General features: G+C 44.2%; 1 protein-coding gene across 10 annotated transcripts in view; it reads right to left on the bottom strand.

The window, feature by feature from the left end:
• Positions 1-17,984, bottom strand: part of KALRN (kalirin RhoGEF kinase) — a 694,375-nt gene that overhangs the window by 389,203 nt on the left and 287,188 nt on the right. For all 10 annotated transcript variants that reach the window (XM_088024799.1, XM_088024801.1, XM_088024804.1 and 7 more), the window contains exon 10: positions 7,522-7,644. In XM_088024799.1, coding sequence (XP_087880925.1) covers positions 7,522-7,644 — 123 coding nt within the window. The remainder of the gene's footprint in view (positions 1-7,521; positions 7,645-17,984) is intronic.

The following is a 17,984-nucleotide window of genomic DNA, read 5'->3' as shown; positions in this document are numbered from 1 at the left end:
ATTGATGAACAATGAACTTGAACTATGCAGGTCTATTTATATGTGGGTTTTTTTTTTTTGGAAAAATACAGTAGAGTCCTGTAAATGTATTTTCTCTTCCTTATGGTTTTCTTAACATTTTCTTTTCTCTAGCCTACTTTATTGTAAGAACATAACACACAGGGGCACCTGGGTGGCTCAGTCATTAAGTGTCTGCCTTCGGCTCAGGTCATGATCCCACGGTCCTGGGATCGAGCCCCGCATCGGACTCCCTGCTCTGCAAGAAGCCTGCCTCTCCCTCTCCCACTCCCCCTGCTTGTTTCTCTTTCTGGCAAATAAATAAAATCTTAAAGAAAAAAAAAAAAAAGAACATAGTACATAATACATATAACATAAAAATATGTGTTAACTGACTTTATATTATCAGTAAGTCTTCTGGTCAACAGCAGGCTATAGGCAGTTAGTTTTTGAGGAGTCAAAAGTTATATGTAGATTTTTGACTACACGAGCTTTGGTGCCTAACCCCCTGTGTTGTTCACGGGTCAACTGTATTTAAATTTATATCATTACTCAGAAGGCTTTACTATTTCCACTTTAAAAGCAAAGTCTAAACCTTTTCATCTAAAGGTCAATGTTCTTGAGAGTCTAGACACAACCTATACTCCTTTGAGCTTTTCTACAATGATTTGCTCTCTCTCATGTAGAATCCTCCACTCTCAACAACATATAGATGTTTTATTTACAGTGTCACCAAATTTACAGATGGCAGGAAATTTAAGGACTGTCATCACCACCATAGCTTCCCTTGAACCAGAAGTGAAATCATATTAGAACAGCATTTCCCATATCCTCCATGTGATGGAGCAGACCACGGTCCTCTCTAGCAGTCAGTTTTTTCTTCTTCTTACCGCTCTATAGTCCATATTGTTTACTACCCTCAGGTTTGTAGTCTCATACTTATGGGATCCTTTCTGATATACCTTCATCCCTCCTATTAGAATGAGTCCTTTAAACAAAAAGTCCTCTTGTCTCACCATTTTCTAGTTATGAGCTCAACACCCTAAAGTCTCAGGAATGTTTTGTATTTGTATTCTGGTATTAAAATTTAAGTACATAAGTACATATATATATTGCATATACATATTACAATAATATATATATGTATATATGTGTGTGTGTATATATACATATTGCAGGCAATTGTATTTGTATTTTCCTACCTAAGGTGACCTAAGGGCATCTCCTTCACAAGGTGCTTCTTTCTACGCCACCTCTATGGCACCCCACATATCTGGTTTTGGCTTTATTAGGATAATTTTCTCCTTCCACTTCAAATTTCACTTCAGTCTTTCTAGATAGATCAGCAAAGCTTTCTGCCTAATCTTCCCCAATCTTTATGAGATGCACTCTCCCCTTACCAGAAGTCCATCATCCTGGCTTTGTAGGGTATACTCCAGAACACTTCTGAAAACACCATCTACATAGGCAGCCATTTGTTTTTCAATGCCTCCCCTCTTTTCCATAGTCCCTGCCCACATGGAACAAGAGATAAGAACGCCACCTGTGCTTTTGAGTCTTTCAGTTTGCTCCCCAGAACCTAAAGTCATTAGGAATGCAGTCTCAATTTCTTCTGAATGTGCCATTTGTTCCACACAGGAAGCAGAAGTGGGGGACAATTCATGGTCTTGATAAGAAGTTCTTGGTAGGCTTTCTACAATATCTTGGATATTGGCTCCCTCTCAATTTCCACATCAAGTGTATATAAAGTGACCTTCAAAACCCATGGTTGGGAATTATCCACAATATAACCTTTCTTCTTCCTGAGAGTGGTCCCAAGAGCCCTCCCCTCAGTTCATGCAACTTTTCCCTGGTGCTCCATGGAGGGAATGTCCTGAATCCACTCAAATGGGACGAATGTCATGCAAGATCCAAAGGGTAAGACTGTCCTTCATTTCTCTGCTATTTCACATTCTTCCACTTGCCCACTTCGTGACATTAATTTCTCTGCATTTTCCTGGCTTTCTTCCTCACTATTTTTTTCATCCTGCTGAAGAAAGTTTTATCCTCTCTAAGAAGCTAGAGTGTGAAAAAGCATCTATTGAAGCTTTCCCACCTTTTCCTTCTGCTTGCATTTGCAGTGCTATAATTGGTCACCATCTCAGGCATGAAAAGAAAGATGGAACTTACTCCAAAGATCACTACACCATCCCCTAGACAGGCATATTTATTGGACCACCAAATGAACTAATGGTTTATCTTGGTTTTGCTGGAAATGCTCCTTGAAAACCCTGAAAGAATAAAGATTAGACTTCCTTTCAAACTATGGGACTTCTTAGAGGGTTAGAATATATTTAATGCATGTTTCTCTTTGGATCATGATTTCCTCAAGATGGAAATTGTTCTATCTCTTTAATTTCTCAAGGTGCCCAACACAGACTTGATGGGCTTGGGAACTGATGAGTACTACTGTCTGACTCTGAGGGCAGGGACTTTCTACCCCTATGGATTCCCTATTCTACTTGCCCTTGGAGCTCTAGTAAGTTAGCTGATTACACTTTGAAGATCTTTGATGGGTAAGGTCAATGATAGGTCCACTAAAATGTTTCCCTTCCATTTTTGCCTACTTTTTAAAAAAATATTTTATTTATTTATTTGACAGAGAGAGACCCAGCAAGAGAGGGAACACAAGCAGGGGGAGTGGGAGAGGGAGAAGCAGGCTTCCCACTGAGCAGGGAGCCCGACGTGGGGCTCGATCCCAGGATCCTGGGATCATGACCTGAGCCGAAGACAGATGCTCAACGACTGAACCACCCAGGTGCCCCCATTTTTGCCTATTTTGACCCCAAGACTCAGAATGAATTTTTTAAAGTGTTTTCTATTCAAGTTTGGGAAAAAAGCAAGAGTCAGATAAACAACTAACCAGAGATTATTGAATGAAGTGCTTAATTGTGCCTATGCTTTTATATTTCTTTAAATCTTTCTTTAAATGGTCTGTTCTTTCAAAAATGTTACACAAATGCTATTTAATATGCTTAGCTGTTTAAATGTGATTTGGTGCTTTGAGATTTTAGATAATGTATATTTGAGTGCAAACGATTGCTAATTTTTTTACTAAGCTAGCTTACAGAAAGTCTGGCATTCCAGATAATGAGGTCATAAAGCAGACCACGCACAGAGCAGGCACAGCTGCTATCTAAAACACAGGCACTTGAGGACTTCCCTTCTGAGTAACAGCAAATATCTCAGGACAAAATAACAGTACCATACCCCATACTACCTCCTGGGCAAGATGTGGACACATGTACCGCTGACAGGATGCGACGGGCAGCAACTCTATCTTATGCTTGTTTATACTCCTGATAACAACTACCGTGCCACAAAAAATATATAAATATATAATAAGTGTCTTTTAAAATCTGATTTACTCTATATCCTGAGTCATGTGATGAGTTTATAGGCAACTTGAATAAAGTATCTACCAGGACCAGAAGGGTTCCCGCTAGTCCCCAGGTCTTCTATTTGAGCACAGAGAATCTCAGTAACTTGGACTAGAAGTATTGATAGAGACAGACCCCCTGGTGCATACGTGGCCCCAGACTATCCCCAGCTGCCTGTCAGGAGCCTCCCCTGCCAAGCGGTAAGTGGCTCCCTTCCCATTCAGCTCAGCTTCCAGGTAGACTATTCGAAGAGTGCCATCTGCAGGATGAACTGAGGACCATAAATACTTCATTTCCTTCAAATGACCATTGATTTGTTTAAAATGTGTTCAAGAGCTAATAAACACAAAATGTAAGGTCATGGTTTGCTACATTAATTCTTCCCAGATATATTTGATATTTCTACTATTGTCTTCAATGTCTTTACATGATCTCCAAAGTAGAGGTGTATTTGTTTCATGAGTTCACACTGCCCTTGGGCCTCTCCCTGTGCGTAGCCCTTTTCTCTGCTGGAACGCTTGCTCTTCCCTGTAGAAGGGCAGCGTCCCAGGGATGCAACAGGTGCAACAGCTCCCTTCCTGCTTTGATTCAAGACAATTTTTTAACTTGAATATGAGAACGGGTGCTCAGAATTTCCTTCTCCTATCAGCCTCAGGTCAAAGAACCATAAAATCATGGCATTAAAAGAGATTCTTTCACTGAATCATGACCCTCTGTAGTACTGGTAACAAGTGACCACCACCCCCCCAACCTCCTACTTCTCACCATTTGTGATGTCCTTTCCGACTAGATCTCTTAACCAGCAACCCCAAACAACAAGCAACAAGTTTGCATGCTTTGGCTCTGTAGCATTGATCTCTGACTCAAGAATTGTCCAATCCTGATTAAATCCACTCCTCCCCTCCCAGTGGCCCTCACCTAATTGAGAACAGAAGCAAGAGAGAGAGAGAGCACGCCCTTCCCTGCCTGGATTATCTCCTTTCTCACCACTTGAGCGTGATGATCCCATTGCACAGAACAAAGCAGATCTGAGGCTGCTGCTAGTCCATCTGCCTTTGCCACAGTCAAGTTGATTTTCCAATGTGGACTACCAATTCCAGGATGCTAGGGAGCTCCACTGCCCACACCCTTCCCCAGAGTAGGGATGAGAAGACAAAACAGGATTTATTACCAGACTATGAGATTCATCTCTAAAGACCGATTTGCAGGGCAATATGGCAACTTCATGGCCCATGCTTACGTGTGCCCTTTGTTGTCCACATCTGTCCCCTTTCCGAGGGGAATACTTTGAAAAGCATAAGCCTTTTAGAAGGCAGAATTCTTTCTCCTAAGAAAGACACTGTCTTATCTGCAGGGACAGGGAGAAGTGGATTATAGCAAGAGATTGGGAAGAGTTGTAATGTATGTCAAATGGAATGGCCACAGCAGCATCTCCTCCCCCCTGCCCTCAACTCTTGCTCTTTGTTCTGTACTTTTCATGAGCAAACTGGCACTTGGAAATGAATTTTACACTCAGGTCCTATACTTCAATAAGGAAGGGCAGCATGAAGTTAGGGTAAAAACATGACTCTGAGGTCAGACAGACTGAGTTTGAATCCTAGCAGAGCCACTGACAAACCAGACGATTTGGGCACACTGAAGAATTTTCTGAGCTTTACCATCATATTCTATAAAACAAGGCTAATACTACCCACCATTCAGGATTGGTGGGAGATAAAATATATAATGGAACCACAGGCTCTCAAAAATGTGTCCATTCTTTCTTTAGTATGAATTTAAGTGAATGTGTCTCTGCTACTGATTGAAAGGCACTGTTCCATGTGAAAGGCTTATCAGGCATCAGCAAGAAGGTAGGGGAGCAACTGGGAGAAGTGGGGTTAGAGTTCAGGTGGCAACCAGGCTTTCTCGGTTGAAACAACGCACAAAACAATAGCTCCCTCAAGGGCCTATAACCAAGGCTGACATTGCCTCTGAGGTTGCAGCAGGAAGGGGGAGAGGGGGGCTGGCTGGCTCAGGGCTGTAGGTGGCTCTGGGGACGTCCCTTCTGAGTGAGGAAGGGCTGAGCCACAGGATAGCCAAAGGGCAAGAACACCACAGCTATGGGATGGCTCCATTCCAAGAGACCGCCCCAGATTCCACAACGCCCCCTCTCAGCAGACAGGGAGTCGATGTGGCCCTCTCCAATCCTTTGTCCCCTGACAGATGGCAGAAGCACCCAGGATGTCTGGACACAAAGATATTTTGGGCCTGTGCTATATCCAGAAGCCTATTTGGCCCATGTCTATATTACATTGGCATGATCCAGCCCATTCTGCAGAAGGTCTTTGTATGGATGAGGCTTGCTTTTTTGTTCTTGTGATGGTAGTAAAATATACATAGTGCAAAAAAACCTCTTTAAGTTCAGTGGCATTAAATAAATTCAAATTGCTGTGCAACCACCACCACCATCCATCTCCAGAACTCTTTATCTTGTAAAGGTGAAACTCTTGTACCCATTCAATAATAACTCCCTATTCCCTCCCTTGCCCCAGCCCCTGGCAACCATCATTCGACTTTCTGTCTCTATGAATAGGACTACTCTTGGTCTTCATATAAGTGGACTCCTATTTGTCCTTTCAAAACTGACTTATTTCACATAGCATAATGTCTTCAAGATTCATCCATATTGTAGCATGTTGTCAGATTTCCTTCCTTTTTGAGGTCAAATAATATTCCATTGTTTGTATAGACCCCGTTTTCTTTATCCTTTCATCCGGACACTTGTGTTGCTTCCATCTTTTGGCTATTGTGAATAAGGCTGCTATGAACATGAGTATACAAGAATCTTTTCACATCCCAGCTTTTAATTCTTTTGAGTATATATGTAGAAGTAGGGTTGCTGAATCATATGGTAATTCTATGTTTAATTTTTTGAGGAATTGCCATATAATGACTCCATCACTTTACATTCCCACCAACTGTGCACAAAGATTCTATATGAGGCTTTCTTTATTGCATAGGTTGGGTCTAATCCATCTGGATTCCCAGCTTGAGGTCACTAGTGACTCAGTCTTTCTGGCACCTGCCAGGCCTCTCACTTCCCAGCACCTACTTGCAGCTTCCTTAGAGACGTAGTTTGCTCCCACCACTTTCTTGTCCTCTAGCAGATTCCTTTGGTTTTTGACAGGGGCTCACCTTTGACATCCACAGCCCACCCACAGTTCTGTCTGGGGCTGGTAGCACTTTCTGCATGATGCCCAGGGTGACACCCACCCTGAGGACTGCCCACATGGTGGGATGGGAGCCAGGCCTGGTTAGAGCTGTGGCAAACACTAGCTTTGTCATCCTGCCTCCTGCCCCATACTGATCGCCCCCGCAGATGCCCCTACCCTGCTTCATTCCTAGGTCTTAGTTTCCACTGAAACCGATCATGTCTGACAGTATAAATGGACAGAGTAGTATTTCATCTTGAAGATGAAGATGTTCAGGATCCATTAGAGAACTCCCCAAAAGAGAAATATAAGAGAGTTTGGATAAAATTGGGGGGTTGCAGGCTCAGAACAAAAAACCCTCTTATATCCCTCCACCATGAAGTCAAATGGTCAAGGTCTCTCACGGCACCTTTGTGTAATTAGATAAAAATGCCCTTTTGGGATCAGGTATAGAGCTCAGCTAAAAGACCGAATATCATGCCATATTCTCTGGGGACAGTCAGCCTTATGGATACATGATGTGGTGAACAGGTACCGTCTCCTCCTCCAGGTCCTGGAAGACACACAGCTCTGTAAGCAGAGCTAATGCTGATTTTCAGCTCCCACTTGCCCCTGGTGATAACTATAAGCAGTAGTTCTGGGCTGTTGATGTTTCTAACATCCATTCCTTCTGCCATTACCACCTTGTGGACAAGGCATTTACTGATCAGGCCGGCAGGAAGATTTTCTCTGAGGACCATAAACTCAAGGTCTATTTATCACTCACCTAGTGATCCAAGAGCAGACAAGGGTCTCCTTGCATCAGGCAGGAAGGCAACCCAGAAACCACTGGGCTATCAACCCCAATACCAAAGCCATGGCCCTGGCTTCTCTCACCCAATTCCACACATACACAACCACACAGAGCGTCTCACCTGAGCCACCTCTTCAAAGTCATCGTGCCTCTTCTGCAGGGCCCGGGCTCGATGCAGCGACTTCCCAACCCCAGTGTGTTTGCTGAGAAAGGCCTCACCGTGGTTTTCAATCCAGTCCAATACCTGGTCAGGGAAGGAGGACAGAAATAATGACTCCCTGGCAGAAGGAAAGCCATGTGACAATATGAGCCACCGCCAGCGTCCTAGAGTTCCCATCCCCGTCAGAAAGCAGCAGTCCAGCTGGACATGTTCAGCCCACCGTGGATCCAGGGATTTCACTACTGTCACTGGTCACATAACAGTCCACCCTGAACTAAAGTCAGCTCATCTTTGATCACCAGGATAGCCCCTTGTTACATTTCAGCTTTCCCAGCCATAATGAGTCCATTATTTTAAACAAGCTACACAGACCATCAGGCACAGTTTAAGCCCCTCACTACCTTTACTCCACCCACATAAAGTCAGGCACACTGGTGGAAAATGCGGCAGCATCAGGTCAAGGCGATTCCTTGGCCCTCACGGCCTAGTCATCCCTCACTGCCCCATAAAAGTACTCACAGCAGAGGCAACTAATCATGGGGCCCCTGCCTCCGTGCGCTCCTGGGACTCCCTTCCTGATCTTGAGAGGAAAGTCGGCACTGGTTAGTCCCCACCTGGCTGCCCCAGAGAGTGATCACCAGGACAACTGTCCTCTGTGGCTTCCTTCCACCCCTCTCCTCCGATCAGCACCAACCTCCCAACCAAATAAATCAAGGTCTTGACATCCTAAGGCCTTTAGTATCTATGATTCTCTTTGGGGAAGAAGTGGAGACCCCATGTTTTTCTAGGCTGAAGATCTAGTGATTTGGCCTTGGGACAGTTTCCTTGGTATTTAGAGAAGCTGGAATAGACATAGAGGGATGAGAAGGGGATGCCAAGAAGGTGAGAAAATAGGAGGGGCACTGGACAGGGGAAGCCCTGACGTGGAGGGAGGACTAAAGCCTTTAACATCTATGTTGCATTCACGCCGATGGCCTAACAAACACATGGGGTGCCTCCCAGGGAGAAGGGAAGCAGTTCACCTCCTGGTCTCTGAAGAGCTGGCGCTCAATAAAGCAGCTGGCCACAATCAAATCAGAGTGTACAGCCACACACCTGTTCGAGATCCTGCCAAGACGACGGAGCTCACTCTATTCTGGACTTAACCTGAACATCTGGTTAATGATGTACTAGCCTTCTCAGGTTCTAGAGGACTTTCTGGAAAAATGACTTAGATGAACTGGGCCTGTTTATTTATTTTTTTAAAGATTTTATTTATTCATTTGAGACACAGAGATACAGAGAGAGAGAGAGAGAGCAGGAGCAGGGGGGGAGGCAGAGGGAGAAGGAGAAGCAGACTCCTGGCTGAGTAGGGAGCCCGACACAGGACTCCATCCCAGGACCCTGGGATCATGACCTGAGCGGAAGGCAGACGCTTAACCATCTGAGCCACCCAGGCGCCCTGGGCCTGTTTAAAAAGGATTGTTTTAAAAGGTGGCTCAGTCAGTTAAGCGCCTGCCTTCGGCTCAGGTCATGACCTTGGGATCGTGGGAGTCTGCTTCTCCTCTCCCTCTGCCCCTCTCCCCGCTCTTGCACGTGCATGTTCTCTCTCTCAAATAAATAAATTCTTAAAAATAAATAAATAAAAGGATGCTTTAGTCCATTCCTCTGTTACTTCTATGGACTGCCCTGTGGCAAGCAGACAAACCAAATCATTCCATTGACTACAGGCATGGGAGTTCTGGCTCCAAAGAATCTAGCCTTTGGCTTCACTTCCTTTAACATCTGAAATAAATTACACCTCAATTGTGCAAAGTATGGAAGCCTTCCAAGTCTTCAGTGACACTACCACAAAGCCCACAACAAGACTGGTATTGGGTCAGAGAAATGTACATATGAATATAAAAATGAGATTTAACAAACATCCACTTAACAAAACTGGAATGTAAGATAATTGCCCATTAAAAAGGAGAAAAGAAAGGCTTCTTAGAAAATGACTATATAAACATTGGGTGTAGAGATTTAACTATTTTATATAACAAGTTCTTGCAATATATGTTTTTAATATTCCAGAGGCATGTCTATGAAAAGAAATTGCAGTAGTAAATGAACTGGATTTTTACCTTTTGCTAACACAGAAAGGCAGCACTGAAAGGAATTCTAAATGTTCCTTTCTTAGAAGAAATAAGAGCCCACAACTCTCTAGAATTATGTATGGGGAAATTTCAACAACAACAAAAATCAGGAGAGTGCATTTTTACTTGACCTGACGCAACGTGATCCCACAATTTTCTATTGTAAAGAGGATGATGAGCATCAGAATGCAAGGTCAAAGATAAATATTTCTTGTCACAAAGTTTTCCATGGATTGTGCAGTTTTGTAATTTTTATGCATATTTAAACTTATATTAATCCCATGAAGTGAAGCTTATGGATAATTTTGATAATTTTTATATACAAAAGAGCTGTCTTGTGGCTTTTCAAGAATGCAAGATTTTCAGATTACAATTTTTTTTTTTTATTTAGTTGTGAGCAGTTAAGTGTGACCTGCTTGCCTGGTAATGTTTTAACGAGTTTATTTTATTTCATTTCATTTTGTATCTCTAGCTTTAATAAAATTTGTTATGCTAAAACAAATTGGTTTAAGAGGAAAGCTTTCCATCTACTAGTTCGCAAATGGTTAGCTTTTATACTCCCTGGGGGTAATTTCACAACTTGTAAACTTTTCTTAAAAAGCAATTTGTGTTCTATTTAAGTTCTTTTGCTTTCTTTAAAATGTCAATTCATTGTCAGTTAATGACACTTAAGTTGACTTAATTAGTTCTACCTTAACCTCTTAAAAATCTATTATTCATATTCACTAGGCTTTTATTAGTTTAAACATAACTTCGATTGCTCTGTGATGTTATACTGTCTCCATTTAGTCCAGCTTCTGTCATCAGAACCGAAGCCGTGGGGAACCCATGAACAACCTCAGTGAAGATGCAGAGACTGCGCGGAAATCAATTTAACAAATAAAAAGGCAAATGATTTAGGATGTGAACAAAATTACTTTAATAATCCATAGAGACTGAAAAAGTACCTGAGGATAGAGAAACATAATCACAATATGAGGTATTGTTTAAAATGCTGATTTCTGACCATTTTGTTTCAGACAGTTCATTTAGGGCCAACCTTATTTGACACACATTTAGACCCCATCCTCTCTTGCCTCTGGGTCCATGTCCCCCAATTCTGGGAGGACAATCTACCTTCTCCCCTAGACTGCACAGCAGAGAAATGTGCTTTCTGAGCAGACACCAACAGTGCCTGAAAATTACATGTCACCCCATAAATTAATGTGCAGCATCAGAAAGCTGGATATCCCACAGTTTCTGGTGCATCCCAGACTCAGGACATCACTGGTTGAAGAATAAATTGCATTTCTAGCCAAATCTCTGGAACCCTACTGAAGCATATGCACCCATCAAGGTACCCCTCACTAGCTATCCTTGTTTAACTTCTCTCATCTACAAAATTTTATTTAAAACAATCAATTATTAATTTTAGTCAAGATAGTACAGGATGAGAGTTAATAATACCTATTAATGGCTTTGAATTGGTTTTCGACTGTTTCCAACGTAGAAGGTTTTATTTTTTAGTTTTTGCCTGTGGGTTCTTCGGGGAGCAATGAAGCACACGCGGGATGTGAATATCGCTGGATTCAAACAGATACTTACTAGTCCTATTGTGCCCTAGTGCGGGGCACTAGACCAGCCCAGGATGCAGTATTAAACAAGGTAAGCAGGGCCCTGACTCTGGGAACTCAGTCTATGTCGGGAACAGGCACCGGACAGGAGATCACACAATTATTTGTGATCACACATTGATTGCAACGGTGGCAGTGCCAACAGTTAGGAAAGGCCTCTCTGAAGAAGTGAGGTACAGCTGAGCGCTGAGGGAGAGTAGGACTTAACCAAGCTAGGAAGGAAAAATAATGAGCATGGCCTGAGTAGGGGTGAGCAGGTAATGAGTCCAGAGAGGCAGGAACCAGACATACTGAGCCCCGGTGCGCCCAGTCAGATTCCAGGGCTCGTCCTAAGAGCCACGGAAGGGCTGACCTGCAGTTGAAAGTTACTACTTGTGCTTGGTGGAGAATCGGAGGAAGGCGAGAGCAGAGGTGGGGAAATAGGATATTATTGCAGAAATCCCAACAAGAGGTGAGGGCAGCTCAGAGGAGCCCAGTGGCAGTGGCCGCGGAAAGACAGGTATGAGTAATATTAGGGAGACAGAATGGCCAGGATTTGGTGGTTAGGTGTGGGGGCAACAGAGGTGCAGGTAGAGGGCTGACCCCCTGGGGCATGGCTTGAATAACCGTGTGGAAGAAGGATCTGGTCCCTGGTGCAGAAGCAAATGAGTTATGAGGGACAGCACAGAGATAAGAGATTTTTCTTGTTTTCTTTCCATTTTCATATTCATGCTCTGGTTCTGATAAATGACAGGTATGCCTGTCAACTTGAGTGGGAAGTAGCACCCAATGATAGTTGTCAATCTGATTCTGGCAAGATGTGCCCTTAGTTTCAAAGGAGCAATTTTATACACTCAGGTTTAAAAATAAGTTATAAGTGGTTAATATAGTTGGATCCTAAAATTAACAAATTAGGGACACCAAATCCATTTGAAAAACACAAACTTTGGCTTAAATGGCATTAACCGGTACATTCTTTTTTTTTTTTTTTTAACATCTTTCAGTATTTATTTATTTATATTTTTATTATGTTATGTTAATCACCAACCTGTACATTCTTGAAGGGGCATTTCACCGGGACATAGTTTTTGAGGGGCCCCTTAACTGGACATGCAAAGTCCTCTGTGGCCATCCCACCCCCTCTCAACCCCATCTCCAATGAGTCCCTGCCTCACCCCTGAATCCCCCCAAAACTGTTTTTGTCTCCTGAGTTCTGCTCTCACTACTTTTAACTTCAACTGAAATGTCCATACCCTTCCTTCTCCCTGTCTCCGCCTCCCGGCCTCCTTCCTACTCATCCTTTAAGCACAAGCACGATCTCAAAATCACTAGTTCGGGAAAGACTTCTCTTTAATAACCCACCCAGGGTGGGGGTGGTGTCACTCTTCCCTGATTCTGTTCAAACCACAATTACTGCCTCCAGGCCTGTCTCTCCCACGAGACCCTGACCTCCTTGTGATTCCCAGACTCAAAGCACAGCGTGGTTTGTTGCAACCTGTTGAACGGCTCTCAACTCCCGCTCATCCCCACCACACGGCTTCGGGGTGAATATGTCAGCTCCATGCTCTCCTTCTTCACTCTGGCATCTGCACCCAGAGGTCTCCCCTTGTGTGTGTGTCTCCACCCTCTCCACTGCCCTACCTGGCAGGTGGTTAGCTCCCGAGCTCAAGGAGCGTGGGGTTTTCACCGCTGTACCCTATCCTTCCACCATCGTTCCCATCCCAGCATCCCTGCCAGCGTTGCACATGCAAGAGCTACCCAGTGAATGCTTGTAGCCATGAGCTGTCAAGTGCAAATTTGGCTGAGGTGCCTGTCCCACCATCTTGAGAGAAGCTGGGCCACCTCATTCAGGAAGAGACCCGATCTGTGCCCTGTCTTTGGGAACAAAAACCCAGGACTTCTGGCCACTACAGCAGGGAGGCAGCTTTAAAAAAACAACTTGTAAAGCTCTTCCTCCTTTCTCATGCCCCAACTGTTCAACCAGAAATTAGTCCTTTTCCAGAACAGTCTTTTCCAAGAGAGAAGCTCACATCCTGAACCGGATGCGGGAGCCAATCTAACAGCCATTTTACATAATTCCCTAATCACCCCCTTTCTTCCTCATCTAATTGTGTTTATTCCAACGAGCACACAGCCAAGGCAGGGTGCTTTTCAGGGTAGGAGACAGTCCTTTCTAGCTGCTGAGGGGAAGAGAAAAAGTCCTTTTGAAGAGAACTATTGATATTTTTTCTGAACAGTGGCCATGAATGCAACTGAGTTAATGGGAGAAAACCGAGGGCCTAGCGGCTGGCTGTCCCAGGGCTCTTCTAACGTGACAGGATCCTAGTGTTAGAGGGAACCCACAGGGTCATTCAGACCCACACAGGAGGCCCCTGCACTTAGAGATATCCACCTTTGAAGATTTAAGTTCCTATCTAAGCTCTACCTACATATGAAAGTATTTTGGGCTCCAAAAGCATCCATAAAATGTGGCACCGTCATGATCAGCATAACTTATAGACACCATCCTTGGGATCAAGAGGAACCTGGGCTCTGGTCCCAGGTCTGCCCTTAACCAGCTGTGACCCAGCTGGGTGTGCGCCTTCGCCTCTCTGGACCTCACTGCCTCAAATGAAAACACCGGATCAGACCATCTCCCTAAGTCTTCCTCAACTGAAATATTTCATTATTTTTTTATATGGAGAGTATAGCAGCTCCCCTCCTCAGACAAAGAGATTATTGTCTGTGGAGGGTTTGCTCTTTGTTAAGCACTAGGCCAGGGCAATTGGCTCATCACCTCATCTGTTTTATCTCACCCCACTGCTTAGCTGCAAACCTGAGAGTCTTTCTTATTAGCCCTTTCTCGTACACTGTCTCTACCACAACCACAAGCCACCATCTTTCCTCCTGCGCCCTGCAGCCCTCTAAGTGGTCTTCCTCCTTAGACTCATGACACTCCCATCCACTCATTAGCTGGAAATAGTTCTTTTCGTTTTTTAATTTTTTAAAAAAAGATTTATTATTTTATTTAATAGAGAGAGAGTGAGCATGAGCAGGGAGAGGGGCAGAGGGGGAGGAGAAGCAGACTCCCCGCTGATTGCAGAGCCCAAAGCAGGGCTGGATCCTAGGACCCTGGGATTATGATCTGAGCGGAAGGCAGACACTTAACTGCCACTCAGGCACCTCAACCAGACCTATTTCTTTAAACATAAATTAATTCACAACATTCCCTTTACTAAAAACTCTACCATTGTTTCCTACCACACTTAGAAAATCTAAATGCTCTTCATAGCTTATAAGGTCTGCTTGGATCTGGACCCTTTTCTTCAAACTTCTTACCCTTTTGTCCTGCTCTCTAGTCAGTGGCCACTTTGGCCATTCACCCATTTTTGGGAATGCCCCCAGCTCATTCTGGTGTCAAGGACTTCGTAGATCACATTTCACATGCCTGGAACCTCTTCATAAACACACCCCCTGGCTTATTCATTCAGCTTTCTGCTCATATATCACTAGCTATCACTATATGACATATGACACATTTATGTGTTTGTGGTGGTGTTTTCTCTCTACCTCCTGAACGTAAGTAAGCTCCACGTGGGCAGGGGCTTTGTTGGTTCACAGCTGGGCTCTGAGAGAGCATTCGCTGAAGAGATGAGTGAATGAACTCATCCCATCTGATTTGAGAACTTCCTGTGTGATCAAAGGAAATGGAGATGATTTATGAACACATGTGGAATCCGAATCCCAACTCTCTGAATCCCACATCTGGCTCCCCCCAATCAATCACCTTATTCAACACAGGTTACTAGGCTTGCCTCCTGGTCTGATCCACAGTAAAACAAGCAGAAAGTTTTTGTTGTTTTAAGTAAACGGAAGAACTCCCCCCTCTCAGCAACTCCCCCCAGCCCACAGCGTCCTTGCTCCTCAGAAAGCCATTATTCAGAGACCAGTGAAAAAGAGCACACACACAATCAGCCATCTACAACGCATTTTGTTCTGCTAAAGGCTCGGGTACACACAGTGTGTGAGAGTACGCAGGACAGTGCATCACAGCATGACCTCTTCCTCCTGGCACAGCACAGTGAATGCTAGCGGCCCTCACAAGGTCAGCACCACCTGCTCCCATCGCCTGAGCCCTGACAGCACGGAGGCGCCACTTGAAATGCCCGATTACCAGCAAGTCATTTGCTGTCCCTTCTTTGGAACAATCATGATCAAAAGAAATGTCTTGCTATGGCAGGAGAAGCCATCATTTTTCTGAGAAGCACCAGCTGAAACTCATTAGCAGTGTCCATTCTTCCCCCGAGAATTGGGGTCCCTTCGCCTGACAGACCAATGCTGGATAGAAGCTGGCCAGGACACCCAAAGCCCTAAAGTTTCAGCTGCCTCCACCCTGCAGCCCTCCACTCCCAGCCAGCCCACACCTGTGCCTTTCCAGCAGAGCCGGGGCTGGGGTGACTGCAACTTGTCTTTGTCCTTGGCACCTCCCTGAAAGAATCTCCTCGCCCTGGTGCCTGGATGCCTATTTATGCTGTCACCATACTTCTCATCACCAAGGCTTGGATCTCTTAAATCAGAGGTTCTGGAACTTCAAAATGCTTATGAATCACCTGGGGTTCTTTTTAAAACATAGGTGAGGAGGTTCAGGACACCCCCCCGCCGCCCCGCCATGGAATGTGCCACTTTGGCATGTGGATTATTTTGAGCTGAAGGCACTTGAGACCCTGTGGCCTCAAGAGAAACTTTGTATCCCCCCTTAACTACACAGAAGAATCTAAATTGCAGGTCTTTCCCAGAATAAGGGTTATTAGCAAAGATAAATTTTATCTGAGTGACCCATCTGTATGGCAGGGCAAACATCTAATCAAAAACATCTGCTCTTCTTATGGCCCTAGTGAAGTGCATTCCTTTCCTCTGGAATCCCAGACCCCTACCCCCTTCTCCTTAGTTCAGAAGGACATATATACCTCATTTTACCTGTCTTTGGAATTTCCATGTTTCTGTGGATTCCCCATACGTACACCTATTAAATTTAATTTTCTCCTATTGATCGATCTCATATCAATTTGATTCTTAGTTCAGCTAGGAGACAGAAATTCTTGCCCCTGCAAGAAGGGGACAGGACATTCTTACTCCCTGACGATAGGCACCACCTTACCCACAGATTCTGGATCAAAAAGTAATGAATAGGACTAGATAATCTGTGTTTATAACAAGTTCCCCACTCTGAGCAGATGATTTTAATGCCAGGGATTCAAGGACCACACTTTGAGAACTATAGTTCCACATTTGCACTTGACCTCTCCCTTGTTTTCTCAAATCTACCCTTGCATTATTCCCTAGTTCCTGCTCTTTGGCCACAGGAGTACTGTGGCTCCCAGGAGCTTCCTGCTCCAACCTAGCTTTCCATCTGCACCAAATCACCTCAGACCTTCACTCTCAAAGCAGGTTTCCTCAGCTCAAGTCTTTGATTAGCTCCCCACTGGTGACACAGTGTGAGTCTTTTGTTCTTTAGCCTGGTAGCCAAGGCTTGAGAAATAGCATGTTGAGGTCATGGACAGGTTGAGAATAGGGGTTATCAGAGAGAAGTGACCCTGGATGGTGGTTGTCTTCTCAATCATTAACATAATTATAAAAAGGTATTGATGACATTAAAAGTACTTAAAATTTCCATGGATCAAGAAAGCCCTGAGGCTCACTAACGCCTAGGAAGGGATTTCCTCTCTTTGCCTCCCAGGCCCCTCTAGCCTCCCAGCCCTCAATCTTCTCACCAATAAGATGGGAACCAAACTATCACCTGCCTCAGAGGGAAGATTAAATAAGAGAAGGCAAGTGAAGAGATTAGATGCTCAATCATGTGTACTCAGATGATGAATCCTGAGCTTTAAACCACACAACTTTTATAGGCACATTTAATTCCAGTAACAAAATCTCAGGGTTGGAATCCAACCCTCTCTCTGATGTTTGAACCCTCTCCGCCACATACCCAATAAGTAAGCAGTTGGCATTTCAAATTTTGCAGGTGGTTCTCCCTTGTGTGTGTTCCCTGATCTCTCTGGGACTACATCCTGAGGGCTTTCCTTCTTAGATGCTTTAATCCTTTCTTAGAAGAAGAGTTCATTTCTAGACCCATCAGCATTCTGGTCACCAATCATTCTGTGTGCAACCCAAAGCGCTCATCTTTTATTATGCAAAGCTGTCAACTGGATCATACAATGTCCAAACTGGTTTAGTATGATTAAGGGGGCACAATCACTATAGCTAGTAAAAGATTGAATATTTGCAGTTTAATAAAATTACTCTCAAATCCTTTTTACATATTCTTTGGCAGACAGGAACTGACATAGTAAAACCTATTAATTCTCCATGTGAGGGTCCAGAAAAACTGATAGAAACAGGTGAGATTCATTTGTAGTACAGGAACTATGGACTTGAATATTAACACAGTCATTCAGAAGGGAAAGTCACTGAGCCTGATAAATTCTGCCATCACTGCCCCTCACTCGCTCACCTGACTGGACTGCGTATAAGGCATTGTTTTTAAGGGAGGGCCTTGGAGCCTCAAACATCACTGTCCCACCCACACCACCGAGACCACTCCTCACCCTTCCTGCCTTACCTGCCACCTGCTCTGCCAAGAGTGGGCACCCTGTTAGACTCCCTCTTCCCTGTCCCCTGGCTGTCACTTAGCTCTCTGCTTCCTGGCCTTCCCTGGAAACACTATCTCCATCTCCTCTGC

The sequence above is a fragment of the Eumetopias jubatus genome, unplaced genomic scaffold, assembly GCF_037043125.1.
Source record: "Eumetopias jubatus isolate StellerSeaLion01/CBP00866 unplaced genomic scaffold, mEumJub1_p1.0 scaffold_1, whole genome shotgun sequence".
Classification (NCBI taxonomy): domain Eukaryota; kingdom Metazoa; phylum Chordata; class Mammalia; order Carnivora; family Otariidae; genus Eumetopias; species Eumetopias jubatus.
This window is presented reverse-complemented; position numbering and strand designations above follow the sequence as displayed.